This window comes from Syzygium oleosum, unplaced genomic scaffold, assembly GCF_021117445.2.
Source record: "Syzygium oleosum isolate NSW1041296 unplaced genomic scaffold, Sole_v2.1 Sole_v2.13, whole genome shotgun sequence".
NCBI classification, from domain to species: Eukaryota; Viridiplantae; Streptophyta; class Magnoliopsida; order Myrtales; family Myrtaceae; genus Syzygium; species Syzygium oleosum.
Genome location: NW_026607497.1, coordinates 10949552 through 10962911, shown reverse-complemented (window position 1 = coordinate 10962911; position 13360 = coordinate 10949552). Strand labels below are relative to the sequence as shown.

At 39.8% G+C, this 13360-nt stretch overlaps 1 protein-coding gene across 5 annotated transcripts; it reads right to left on the bottom strand.

Annotated features, from left to right (window-relative positions):
• Positions 1-5439: 5439 nt before the first annotated feature.
• LOC130139630 (uncharacterized) lies at positions 5440-10907 on the bottom strand. Of its 5 annotated transcripts, XM_056317021.1 has the most exons (7): positions 9320-10907; positions 9140-9238; positions 8975-9045; positions 8250-8363; positions 7486-7633; positions 6257-6330; positions 5440-5999 (listed from the first exon to the last, which is right to left on the bottom strand). In XM_056317021.1, the coding sequence occupies exons 3-7, from the start codon at positions 9014-9016 to the stop codon at positions 5727-5729; spliced, it is 651 nt and encodes a 216-aa protein (XP_056172996.1). In that variant the 5' UTR covers positions 9017-9045; positions 9140-9238; positions 9320-10907; the 3' UTR covers positions 5440-5726. The 5 variants fall into 5 exon arrangements, with proteins under 5 accessions (XP_056172996.1, XP_056172995.1, XP_056172993.1 ...); XM_056317020.1 differs by having other exon boundaries at positions 9140-10907; XM_056317018.1 differs by having other exon boundaries at positions 8250-9238; positions 9320-9415; positions 10705-10907.
• Between the last annotated feature and the right edge of the window lie 2453 nt (positions 10908-13360).

Genomic DNA, 13360 nt, shown 5'->3' with positions numbered 1-13360 from the left:
AATCGACTATGACCTACTTTCAATCAAATTTTTATCCATGACTGATCACCATTAGACTCCAATTATACTTGTTTTCATCAACTTCTATATTGATCAACTTGCCATTAGGAGTCGCCAATTACTACTCGGCATGTCAGGCTTCCTCTTGTCAATAACTTCCCCATCACCTTCAATCTTGAAACCATCAAAGGCATTGCTATGTGGACATCAAGCCCGAGGCACCTGTGAGACACCAGCCATTCCGTGAGGCTATGAAACGTCACTTTATCTCAGATCAATGGGAAGTTATTCTTTGACGACCACATGCAATTTCCTCTATCCATCACCGCATATGGCAAGAAGAACATCTTTCGTGCGATCCCGCTGAGTTGCAGCATGTACAACATGATGATATTTTTTAGGAAGATGGCAGGACTCCTCATTCTAATGCACCATCATGTTCATGAACGAGCTCAAGCTCCGTAAGTTGAAGGACTACTTGGCGAGGAACTTGCTATCAATCCCACTCGACATATTATGGGGCATGGATCTGGTGACGAAGGAGAACCCCACAAGGCACATAATATCACTCAGTCACATTCTATACTTTTGAGTATCACGAGGTGGACAACTTGAACTATGCGACAGTGAAAGGGTTCCAACACAGCTTGAAGCTAACCACCCAAGGCCTCGTGCTGTTTCCGAATTACTCGATCATGGCATTTCGGAAAAGGATGTCAATCATCAATTTTCTCAAGGAGCACATACGTGGATTCAGAATCAGCCAATTTGCAAGGAACATGAAGGAATTCGAGCGGGCATTGAAGGGGGTGAAGGTCATAATGACCCAACTCAGATCGAATGAAAGTACCTCTCAAAACGGGTGAAGAAGATCCACGAGTGAACTACTTGAACAAAATACAAAATTGAAATCAAGTACAATGACATTCCTTACTTGGATTTCAGCAAGAACAAACAAGAAGCATTACATGCCGATGGAGTTTTGCATGTTGGTCGAGGGGCAGAGGTACCGGAAGGAGAAATTAGGCAAGGAATGTCCTTGTACTTTATCTTTATTTTGTATTTCTCCTAGAAGTATTCACTAGGTTGATCTTTTTCATCTTGCCATCGGAGCTCTTGCAGCTGAAAGATATCGGGTGAGTAGTCTCGTCGGTGAGCCTCACAACCGTATACTTAGTTTGGTCCTGAGGTAGGTCATTGTGACCTTTACCCCTTTAACCCCTATGCGACTTCCCTCTTATACCATGCAAACTTGCCATGCAAACTTGCTGATGTTGAATCCATGTATATGCTCCTTGAGGAAATCGATGATCAACGTCCTCTTCCAAAAGGTCATAACCAAGTAATCCAAAGATAACGCAACATCCTAGGAGGGCAGCTTCAAGTTTTGTTGGGACCCTTGAACGTCGTGCACTTTAGGTCATTTGCCTTGGGATACTCGAAAAGATAGAATGTCGGCCGACCAAGATCATGTGTCTCATAGGGTTCTCCTTCATCACCAAATCCATACCTTGCAATAACGTCAAATGGGACTAACGACAAGTTACACACCAAGTAGTCCTTCAACTTATGGAGCTTGAGCTCATTCACGAGTATGACGGTGCATCCAAAGGAGGAGTCCTCGCTATCTTTCCCGAAATATATCTTCACGTTGTGCGTCCCGCAAGGCAACGGGACCGCATTAAAGATGTTCTTCTCGCCATATGTGATCAAGAATGGAAGAAACTGCATGTGATCGTTAGAGCATAACTTTCCTTAATCTGAAATAGAGTGGATTTTGATAGCCTCACGAGATGGCGGGTACCTCACAAGTGCCTTAGGCTTAATGTCCACATCGCAATTGTTTATGATGATTTCGCGATTGAAGGTGATAGGAAAGTTGTTGGCAAGAAGCCCGATGTGTCAAGTAGTAGTTGGCAACTCCGAATTGCAAGGTGATCAAGATAGAATTTGATGAAGACAAATGCAATTGGAGTCTATTGGGGAAATAGGTCATGGATAGGAAGCCGGTCGAAAGATGGGTCATTGTCGATTTTAGCACATCGGACCAACGGTAAGTCATTCATCCAAAAGCAACCATGCAAAAACTTGGGGATTCTGATGGAAGAACCGCTCTTTTATCAAGATGCAGAGATGAGCATGTTCTCTAATGTGGCTAGATTGATTGAGTTGTAAAGCATGTCAATGACAGTGCTTGTAAAGTCAGAAGATGGCGTACTCAATTCTTTCATTGCGTCATGTCTAGGTGGGACAACGGCTAGAAGCACCTCAAATGGATATGTAAAACTTGAGTCGGATGAGTCACATAGTGTTGCCTCCCATGCAAGCCAATAAAGTGAATGATCAATATTTCGCTAATCTAACTCTCAAGACTAATGCCAAGCTTGGAGGCAGCAAAGTGGAGCGATTCAATCAATTCCACGACATCGACAACGAGTATGAAGCAATTAGAAATACTTCAAATGACTTCGAGGCATTATGAAGTATTGACCATAAATGATTTTGCCATTACAAAATAAAAAAATTTCAGGTCTCTACCCTTCCATAGGGAGAAGTGGGTTTAGAGTTAATGTCAAATTGGGGACCCACTGTTCTTAATCGGCACGGGTTCTCCCAAACCCTAGCATCGCACGACATTGGGATTTTCATTTTAGTTTGATTTATCCTGTGAGAGGTCTATGTAAAGGAGTCACCACTAGTCTATTAAGGCCTGCTAGGAGCCAAATGAGATACAAGAGTACATCTCACTTCCTACGTAACCGGAGTTCTAAGTATTATCCAACTAAAGCTCTACCGTACCTATACTTGATTATTTGTCAACGGAGTGTTGCCTGCGGCCTTTTTGTCCGATTATGATCCTAAAATGTAAACTATCCATTCGAATAGAAAAGCAAATCACGGCACAAAAATAATATAAAAGAATAACAACCAATTCATCAAAAATAGTAATAAAAGAACGAATAAAAAGATAGATTGCAGTAAAGTAACCCAATATGTAGTGGGTAAAAAATATAAAATGGCCTTATTATTAAGCTCTAGGACACCCACCCCATGAGCTAAATTCAAATCAAATTCAATTTCTTCTAAGAGATTAATCTATTTGAACCTAAACTAAAATAAATATATTATCATGATCTAACTACCTAATCAGGCACGACCAAAAAAAAAACTACCTAATCAGGAACTATTTTTTAAATTTTTTTTAAATTTTTAATTTTCCGATTTGTTTAATTATTAATTTTATTATTATTGCTCTCTTTAAAAAGAGGACACGGGCCAAGTCCTTGGGCCCGATCCGTGCCTAGGGGCAGATTTGAAGTTCACAAGTCCAGGCCAAAAATGAAAATGGGCTTACTAATTTTGAATACAAACACACCAAGCCCATTGCCCATCATAACCGCTTCAAGCCCATTTTCTATCGCAACAGTACTAAATAAACCCATATTTTATCATTCACTATTTCTCTCCTTTTATTTTTCCTTATTAATTCGTTTTTATCTTCCCTGATCCCCTTCTTGCGTTCATTCTCTCGCTTAGTCTCCCTTCCGAGGACTTGAAATTTTTTTCTTCTTTCAAAGAGGAACCTTCTTGAACGTTTTTATGAGCACAATATTATTGAACCTTCATCTATGACCAAATACTTCCAACTCTCAAAACCAAGCGCTGCCGTCATCCATCTACAGCCATTGGACCGCCGCCATCGTCCACCGGCCACAACCTCACACAATCATGATATCAACTCCCGGCCATCCCAATCCAAACAAACAGCTCCAAGCACCAACATCGTTCACACCCACATAGATACCCAGAGCACAATTTCAAAACAAAAGCACAAGTTCAAGAGATCTCCAACCACAATTTCAACGAAATCCTCAACAAATTGCTCGTTTACAAAAGAAAATGGACATAAGAATCAATATAGTTCTACTCGGATTTGGAAAGAAAACCTCGATATTTATTCAGCTTCATACATGACTCAACTACATCCAGCAATGGACAGAACAAACGTGCAAACATGGACAGAAATCAAACCAACAATAGGTGAAGGAGATTCTCCGCTAAGAAGGAATGGATTCACAAAACAAATCAAGCGACAGATATTTTGAAGAAAGCCATTTAAGAAAAGTCAGATTGCGCTTTAATTAATCTATAATACAAGCTAATTGACACGGATCTAACTTGTACATTTCGTCGAACAAATGATGAGCATTTCGGAAAAATGATCTTATATGCAATACTAAGACAACATTTCGATCCAAAGTGTTTCTAGAAAAGTTTTAGTTCATATCAAAGAATATAGCTCTAATTCTAATCGTTTTCCAAGCAAACATCAATATCGACTTCAAAAAGCAGCTTTACTTGCAAAATAATCGATAGAGAGCATCTCGAGTCTTACCTTGCCAAAGAGAAATTACTGGTCAAGCTATCATGAGGAGGTTCAAGAAATTATCGCTGGTGAGGATCAAGTCCGGCGAAGGAGCTTCGAAGGACGATGCAGAACTTCGAGCTTTCTCAGCCAACTGCAGAGCAGAACTAAGGGGCCAAAACACCGCATGTGACACTCAGTTGATAAATGACCAAGTTTATATACCGAAAGGGCATTACTTGAATAAGTAGTGTAATCACTCCCTGTATTTAGATCTCTAGATGCATAGGAAATGAGATATACTCCCGCATCTCACTTAACTTATAGCCGACGGAATTTTCAAAGATTAATCAATTAAAATGAACTTTCCAATGTCGTCCAAGGTAAGGGTTTGGAAGAACCCGTACTGATTGAGGACCATTGGTCCTCAACAAGACATTACCTCTAAACCCGTCTTTCCACCGTCGGGAGGGTCATGACAGGACATAACACAAAAATATGAATGTTCGAATTTAGTTGAATCATGTTCATCCCATAATAAGATTAAAACCTCTTACACACCCTATTTATATGAATAATAAACATTTGACCTTTCTACCAATTTAAACATGTCTCACATTTAATCAAACATAAGTATGTAATTTATATCAACATGGCAAGTTTATTTACATTTAGACACATATATGTTTCTTTAGACGCATTTTGCATGTTCATATATAATAACCCAATCTTCAAATGTGTTAAATTTGTTGTCTTTTGTGCTACCCTTTTACTAAACCTGTACAGTTTAAGTTTTAAAGTTATGGCATGATTAACAAACATAGAATATTTGTGACACAAATAAAGATTGTCACAGGGAAACATAAGTTGCCAGCCATACTCATGTTTAGCATCTATTCCTTTCTAGGAGGGTCTGACAATGATAGCTGCATCAAAAGCATATGAAGCTATACTCGACCATTTCCTAACCCCAAAATCACATGATAGGAGTGTGGGAGGGGTAGTAAAACATTGACTAAAAGTAATTGACATCCTCAAAACACAAACCGACCATTGTTTACAGAAGACTGACTGCTGTTTCTTTTTCTCACTCTAGAGCTCCTAACTGCTGAAATGGTAACTTGAGGATCTGCATTGCCTCCTGGAAGATAGCGTCCAATTGAATGCAGAGGAGACAACAAAATCTGAAATACTACAATACAAAGAAATACAAACATATCCTTACCATCTGAAGACTCTAAGAGACATTTACCAGAAATAAATGTCAACGAGGACAGAACCTCATCGTTTGCATTTGATCCCTCCGATTGACAAAGCAAAGGTGCCTTACACCATGGTCAGGTCTAATGACTTGATCCTTCTACCTTATTCGAGTTTCCAGTTTCTCATCTCCCAAATCAAGTAAGTCATTCTCAAAAACCACATCAGAGGCATTGTTTGCATCTTTTACAGATGGTTGTACAAGTGGGGCCCCAGGTGGTCTTTTTTCATTTCCTAGATGAATCTCAGGCAGATATTTACGCACATCTTGATTTACAAGATTACGTTTTTCACTTCGATGATCATGCTTTTCAGCAGATGGAACCGTCATGTGTTTTTCTTGGAATAGCCGCGGTGCAATACCACCAAAGACCTGCAAAGAAATGGTTAGAAGGCACTTATCAGTTCTAGAAATAGCTTACAAGGTAATTCGAAATCTCACAGCTAACAGCCACTTACATGAAGGACAGTACTTCGAACGATAAACATTAATAAGAACACCAGAATTGAAATTTGAGGGCCTCAAAATATTTAGTCCTAACCAAACATGAAACTAGCCTCTTGTATGCACCACACCAGAAGATATAATGCTGACCAATAACAATATGGAGACAGAGGAATAGCAGCCACCTTATGAATCTGTATCACCTTCCTTTTTGAAAGCTGGATTTTCTTGTTCCTGCAATTGTCAAAACCAGCTACTCCTGGAATATATTGACAGGAATTCCTCAGTGGTAGGGCAGAAATAAACGAATACAATTACTTGCTTTAATCATAATGAATTGTACCAGAAAACCCAGATGCATACACCGAAAACCATGAGTAAATTTCCTAAAAGTCTAGAGGTCGGCTCTTGATTGAGATTCAATAAAGAAGGAAACTCAACTAGCTTGATCAGAGGAAGTTTTCAGAGAAATGAAGGCGTTTAATAGAAGTTTGCGTCAACAATCATTCCCCATACACAAAAGAAAGAACTTATCAGTTGTCATATTTCAAAATGAAAAGCATTCAGCACTTGGGCAATAATAATATAAGCAAAGGTTTTTTCATCCCTTTTTTTCCTCCTCTTGGTTTCTTCCATCTTTGCCATGCCTCCATGGACATTGCCTAAGAACAAACTCAAGGGAAAGATTAATAATTACTTGACCAGCCAAATCTATTCGCCGTTCAAAAGCTTGAGCCTGCTTCATCCTTTTGGGGATAGTATCACTTTTCAGAAACGCATTGAAAATAGAATATATCTAAAAGAGAGAGAAATCAAAGCCAGATCTCATTTCCTCAGGGTCAACCCATTGGAAATTACGTTTTTAGAAAGAATTGAAGAAAGCTCCAGGATCATATGAAAATGTCCCCACAGTTGTTGCTATGACCACAACAAGGAGTCAAGGACAGAGAAATCTGCCAGCTGCCAGATGCTCACAGCAGCCAGCAAGCACAAATTAGGATGTTTTTTACGATATTTAATTTCCTACCAGGTTCAACTTTCATCGGCAATTTAGACAGATAGGAGAGAAAAATCTAATGAAAACCTCTTCGTGAAACGACCCCAGTCCAAACACAACGAGATGTTTCAGAGGGGCCAGTAGCCCCATAAGAGTCATCTCCAATAGTAAAGCCAATCGCGTGCAGGCCTATAGAACCCTCCACAAATGCCAGCACATTATTCAATAAGCAAACCATTTGATTAGGTTCACTACCAGAAACTAATTACCAGGCCACACTGTATATGTTAAACATATTAGCACCTGATCTTTTGCCTTAGATAATAGATTTTCAACTGTAAATTTAGGGACCATCCTAAGAATAGATAGATTGCCATAGCCATCACTCAAAGAACAAATTCCCTGTCCTAGCCATACCACTGTCACCACCCAAGAGTTCAGCTGGAAACGTGGGCCCCAAGGTATTAGATTTGTTAGAAAGCTGTAACTTCTCTACTTTTGCAATCAAATTGCAAGTCGCTTTCTCTATTCTGCGACTTTTTCTTGCCGTGTCAGTTAGAACACACTGCCACCAAAAATAGAAAAATGTCAATATACTGTAAAATTCCAACATTCTCCTTCTTATGCACATAAAATAAGTAGAGTTGCAACACCAATCATAGGCCTGAAGAGATTAGAAAAACCATAACTAGCAAGTGACAAGTACTAGTCAAGGAAGATCAAGCATAACCATCTACACTGGTGGTGATTATGTCTAATAAAGGATATTTTTTCAATTCTATTACCAATTATACTGGAAATAGCATGTGTGCAAATTTTTGAAAATATTACATGAAAGGAAAACGAAGGATGCGTACTATCATAAATTACATTACACGAAAAAGAAGGATGCTTAACTTTTGAAAGTTAAGATGATTGAATCCATGATACATACCCAACTACTTTTAGAAAAGAAACCAACTTAAGTCAAGATGAGTGCATATAACACCCCACTTAACATACATGCAACCAGCTAAGATTGATAAGAAAAAAAGAAGCTAAGAGACATGAAAGGAATCCGAGACTTAGAACATGAGTTCCTTTCTATGGTTAATCTGTCATTTACTATATACATATCAACAAAAATTAATTAACAGCGGAATGAACATGCTTCATATGTTGACAACCAATAAAATGATTACCGTTGTTGTGGAAGTCCTTCTCTTTTCACTATTGAGTTTAGATAATAATGAAGGCCTAGTTTCAGCTGATGATTTCCCAGCTTTTTCCTTCAATTTGCCTCTTGTCCTTAACCTCTGACAAATGGGAAAGAAGGTCAAAACTATCCTGGAAGACGAACACTCTATAATTGTCACTATCACATCACATAATGGTGTCTTGTAGTTCCATTCCATACAACAATTGGAGTCAGATGGAGGTCATATCCACTTTGCATGCAAACATCAAACAAGGAATAGTATAACCCAAAGAATATAACCCAAAAATCAGAACAGAAGCACTGAAACCAACTCTTTCATTGTCAATAAAAGTAAACTTTCGAAGGAACTTCACTGCGAGCCATTCTTTCAACCATGAACAGTATTTTCATATTCAACAAGCTAAAGCATCATTCAAGCCCCAAGTGCAGATCATTATGACAATGTATTATTTTTTTCATCATATTTAGGTTAATTTTACTCAGGTTTCACAAAACTAGAGCAAAAGCTAGCATCCATTTACAGCACAGTCAGTTTGATTGCTTTACCCCTATTCCAGTAAACTTCTCAGCATTTGACCATGTGACAACTCATATACCAAGTAAAGTAAATTTAGTATGGCCAGAGCACGTAACCCAGACATTACCCAAACTCTCAGTTCCTCACAGGTGCAAAGATCTATTTGATCCAATAATACAGACTGTAACTACCTTAGAAGCTCTTTTTCGACGAACATAATCCATCAGAGGCATTGTAACAATAGGAACACCTTCTGCAGCACCTACGAATGCATAGTGAAAGATCAAATAATGTTCCAGTCAGCTCCTCTCATGATTTCTTTTCGCAAAGTGATATTCAGGAAAACTTTAACAGACCGGATCCCGCTGTCTTTCTTCTCTCCAGCTGTATCTCCACACTGGGAAGACTCTCAACAGGCTTTACCAATAATTTGAGGAATTCAATATACTCAGGATCTGGAAGGTGTGGAGGAATTATTACCTAATCATTCTACAAACATGCACACATGCAGCATGGTAAAGCTGGTAAAGTGGTACCTGTAATTAGGGTCCCTTCACGACTATCTTTCCTTAAACGTTGGGCCGGAAATCATTGAAAAGGAGCATACTCAACAATTGTTTTAAAATGAGCACCTGAAATGGATTAGAAAAAGAACCAACATTTAAGATTATTTTTTCACTCTTTGAAGGTCATTTCTTTGTGTAAATTGTTGAAGTATTCAGTCCAAAAGGATTCCATGACCCAGAATTCAATTCTGCAGAAATATATCCTGGGAAAAAAGTATAACCACTAACTTAAGCAGAAGAACACTTTCTAAAGTACACTACTTTAACAGGCGATAGATCCATGGGTGTTACTGAGATTTAGTTGAAGAGTTGCATGATGACCAACTGGAACTAAATTCGCTTTCTCAAGTATGCACAAAATTCACAGCACCATAACAAAGTATTTGAAATGAATCTAGTCAAAACTACCCTTCTCGTTCATAAACACGTGCCCATTAAAGAACCCCGCAAATTCAGTAACATCTTCCAGCCTCTTGAACTTGATATAGGCTCTAGAAAAAGTATAGCGCTTCTGGCTACAATATGTCAAGGAAAACAGAGTGAGATGATGCACGTCCTCTCACAACATTATCTTCAAGATAATAGAGGAAAGCATCAAAACAGTGGGCCAGAATTCAATTAAACCCAAGCCATAGATGCTAGGTAGACCATGCAGGTTCACATGCAGACAAATTACAGTGCACAGATGGGGAATCTACATTAGCAAGCATGCAAGGCGTTCACAAAAGAGAAGGGGTGAGGGAAGTTCCAGCAGAATATATCGAGAAATACCAAAAGAAACCTCATTTAAGAACCGCAATGTTGAGCTGGATTTTGAGTCTAAGATGTGAGGATCATACAATGTCACCCCCATTTTACAAGAACAGGAGAAAATTTACCGAAAGACCTTCAGAATGCCAAGGGGTTAAACTATGGAGCAACAAAACTACAGCCACGTTTGGTGATGACAACTCACTCCTTGCAAGACTCTAATGTACAAATTAAAATCATGTCGAATCTATTAGCACGTGCATAATAGACAGGCCGCCGTGATTGTCCTAATGGATTCACTTTCATTCAAATTATGCAATCAAGCCAAAGGACCTATCCCCTGGCATTCAACAATTTCCAAGGAGTAACAACGGGCATATGTGCCATTCAACTTCCACCTCAACCTCAATAGTCATGGACTTCTCGGTTCTAACTCTCACTTACCCTGTTGTGTTTGCATAAGTAACTACAGAGCCATTCAAAAGCACCCCTCACCTCAAGAACCGAAAAAAAGAAACGCAAAACAACCTGTGGGCTACGGCGATACATGAAATTAAAGGAGACAATACCTGACCAAGAACAGAGCAAGCGAAGGCCCCCTTAACCTGCTCTTGCCAGGACGGAAAGAGACCCAGTGGTACCGCCCGGAGAAGACATTGTCGATTTGCTCGGTCAGAAATGCCTGCGTAATCGACGGTGGCAAGTGACGCCAAACCACCTTCGTTCGGTCCAGCGGTCGCTTCTTCATCGCCGATCACCCTTGTACCAACCGAAAGATGCAGATTGGCATCAATCTTCTCTGCTCTGCTTTGTGTATTTGAACAGAGTATATATATATATCGACCAAAAAAATAACAGAGTATAAATATATACATATTATGAATTTTTGAAGTATTATAATAATTGAGTGCTGGAAGGCAAAAAATCTAAAGCAAGGTTTTCTTTAAAGGAAAAAGCCACCAAAAACCCAAAACTTTCTCACCTGGACATATTTACCCCGAACTTTTTTTTGTGACACCAAAAATCCCAAACTTTGCTATTTGTGACACATTTACCCCAATGCATTTAGTCTATGGGCATTTTCGTCTTTTTTGCATTTTCTTTTTTTTTTCCTTTCCGGCGAGGGCTGCCCTCGCCGGCGTCGGGCGAGGTCGACCCTCGCCGGCGTCGGCGAGGGCCGCCCTCGCGGATCTAGCGAGGGGCCCTCGACGCGGCGAGGTTGCCCTCGCCGGATCCGGCGAGGGCCGCCCGCGCCGGCGTCGGCGAGGGCCGCCCTCGCTCGCCCGAGCGAGGGCGACCCTCGCCGGCGCCGGCGAGGGTCTCCCTCGCCCGGATCGGCGAGGGCCGCCCTCGCTCGACGCGGTGAGGGCCCCCTCGCCGGATCCGGCGAGGAGGCCCTCGCCGGCGTCGGCGAGGGTCGCCCTCGCCCGACTCGAGCGAGGTCGACCCTGCTGACGCGGCGAGGGCCCCCTCGCGGAAAGAAAAAAAAAGAAAAAGCAAAAAAGACGAAAATGCCCATGGACTAAATACATTAGGGTAAATGTGTCACAAATAGCAAAGTTTGGGGTTTTTGGTGTCACAAAAAAAAGTTCGGGGTAAATGTGTCACAAGTGAGAAAGTTTGGGGTTTTTGGTGGCTTTTTCCCCTTCTTTAATGGGCATTGTTTATAAGAGTTATGGATCACAGAAAAATATAAAAAATTTGAATCCAAAAGCAAAAGGGGGCATAAAAGAGGATTATTAAATTGTGGTATAATTACATATTTTACTTAATTTATTGACTACTAGATTGCGTACAAAGATAAAAATACATGCCACTTATATGAGAAATCTGATATATTCTATGTCATACAAAGATGTACATGTATTAACAGTAAATAAAGATAAAGAAGAATTTAGTTTTCCTTTAAAATTAACATAATTACATTTGTGTCTAAAGAAATGGTTGTCAGAGGTTAATAGCATCATGCTAAGTTGTGTTGGGTCAAAAAGAGACAAAAGTGGGATGATCTCACCAAAGCAAAAGCATGATGGTGACTGGTTTTTAGAGATTTGTTGTGTTTCAATGAAGCCTTGCTGGATAAGTTAGCATGGAGAAACCTTGTTGAGAAGGGTTGTTATTATCCTCACGAGGAGTTTTAGAAGGTTAGGAAAGGTGTCAAAAGCTTCTTGGACATGGAGGTGTATATAAGATGGAAGAGAGATTACCAAGAATGGAGCTGTGTGGAAAATTTTGCTATTGTGAAGATAAATGGACAATTCCTAAGAAAGATACGATGTCGACACCACATAAAGACAGGACACTAGACTTGAAGAAGTTTAATTCAGGATGAACATGAACTTGTGTAGCCTTGGGTGAAAGTGGGCATCTATCTGCACAGTCTGCCTACTGTTTTCTCCGAGAGTCGTTTAAGAAATCTGTTAGAAGGGCTTGTTCTTCCGGAGCTATTGATAAGAAGCCGTGGAAATGGGCTGATAGGGTGTGTTCTAATACCTTCGCATGATATTTGAATAGGAGAATAATAACGATGAGAGCATGTTGCATTGAACACTAAATCAACTGTGGTCTTTGAAGCTATAGAGGAGCAGGAGCATGTGACTTCCTGGAGTTGTGAACCTGTGGTAGCCAGTATTAGGAGTCTATCAGCAGAAATGGCTCGAGAATGTGCCCCTGATTAGTTGAGATGTTAATGCTTGTGCAAATTGGGTTGCAACCCAAGTTAGGAGGATGTATCCGTTGAATTGGGTGTCTTCATCCCATCCTCTCCTTTGCAATTGATTTTTCTTGACATTAAAGACATCATGAATTGGATGGTTTTTACTCCAAGCACTATGGAATCATGCATGGAATTCAACTTCGATTGGCTGGAAAAAAAAACACTCAATGATAAGAGCATTCGGCATTTTCTACCGATTTAGAGCAACTCTCGATGAGAAACATCCGTTACAGGTAAAAAAAATCAAAATGTGTCTATTGTAAGATTTGGAAAACAAAAGGCCAAAAGAAAAAGTCTATTCATACAATGCCTCGTTCATTGGGAAAATATCCACCATTTCAAGAATGGACATCGAATTTAAACTTTTTGAATATATACTCCATAAATTTATGACATACGAACTCTATGAATTGTAACCTCACTTCAACAACAGACATTCATAATTGCACCAGCTGGCTTCATGTCATAATTGCCTCTCACAGTTTATAAGGAACTTCTCTCTCTCTCGGTACAAATTCTTGGTGTATTTAGCAATTTGTCTCACA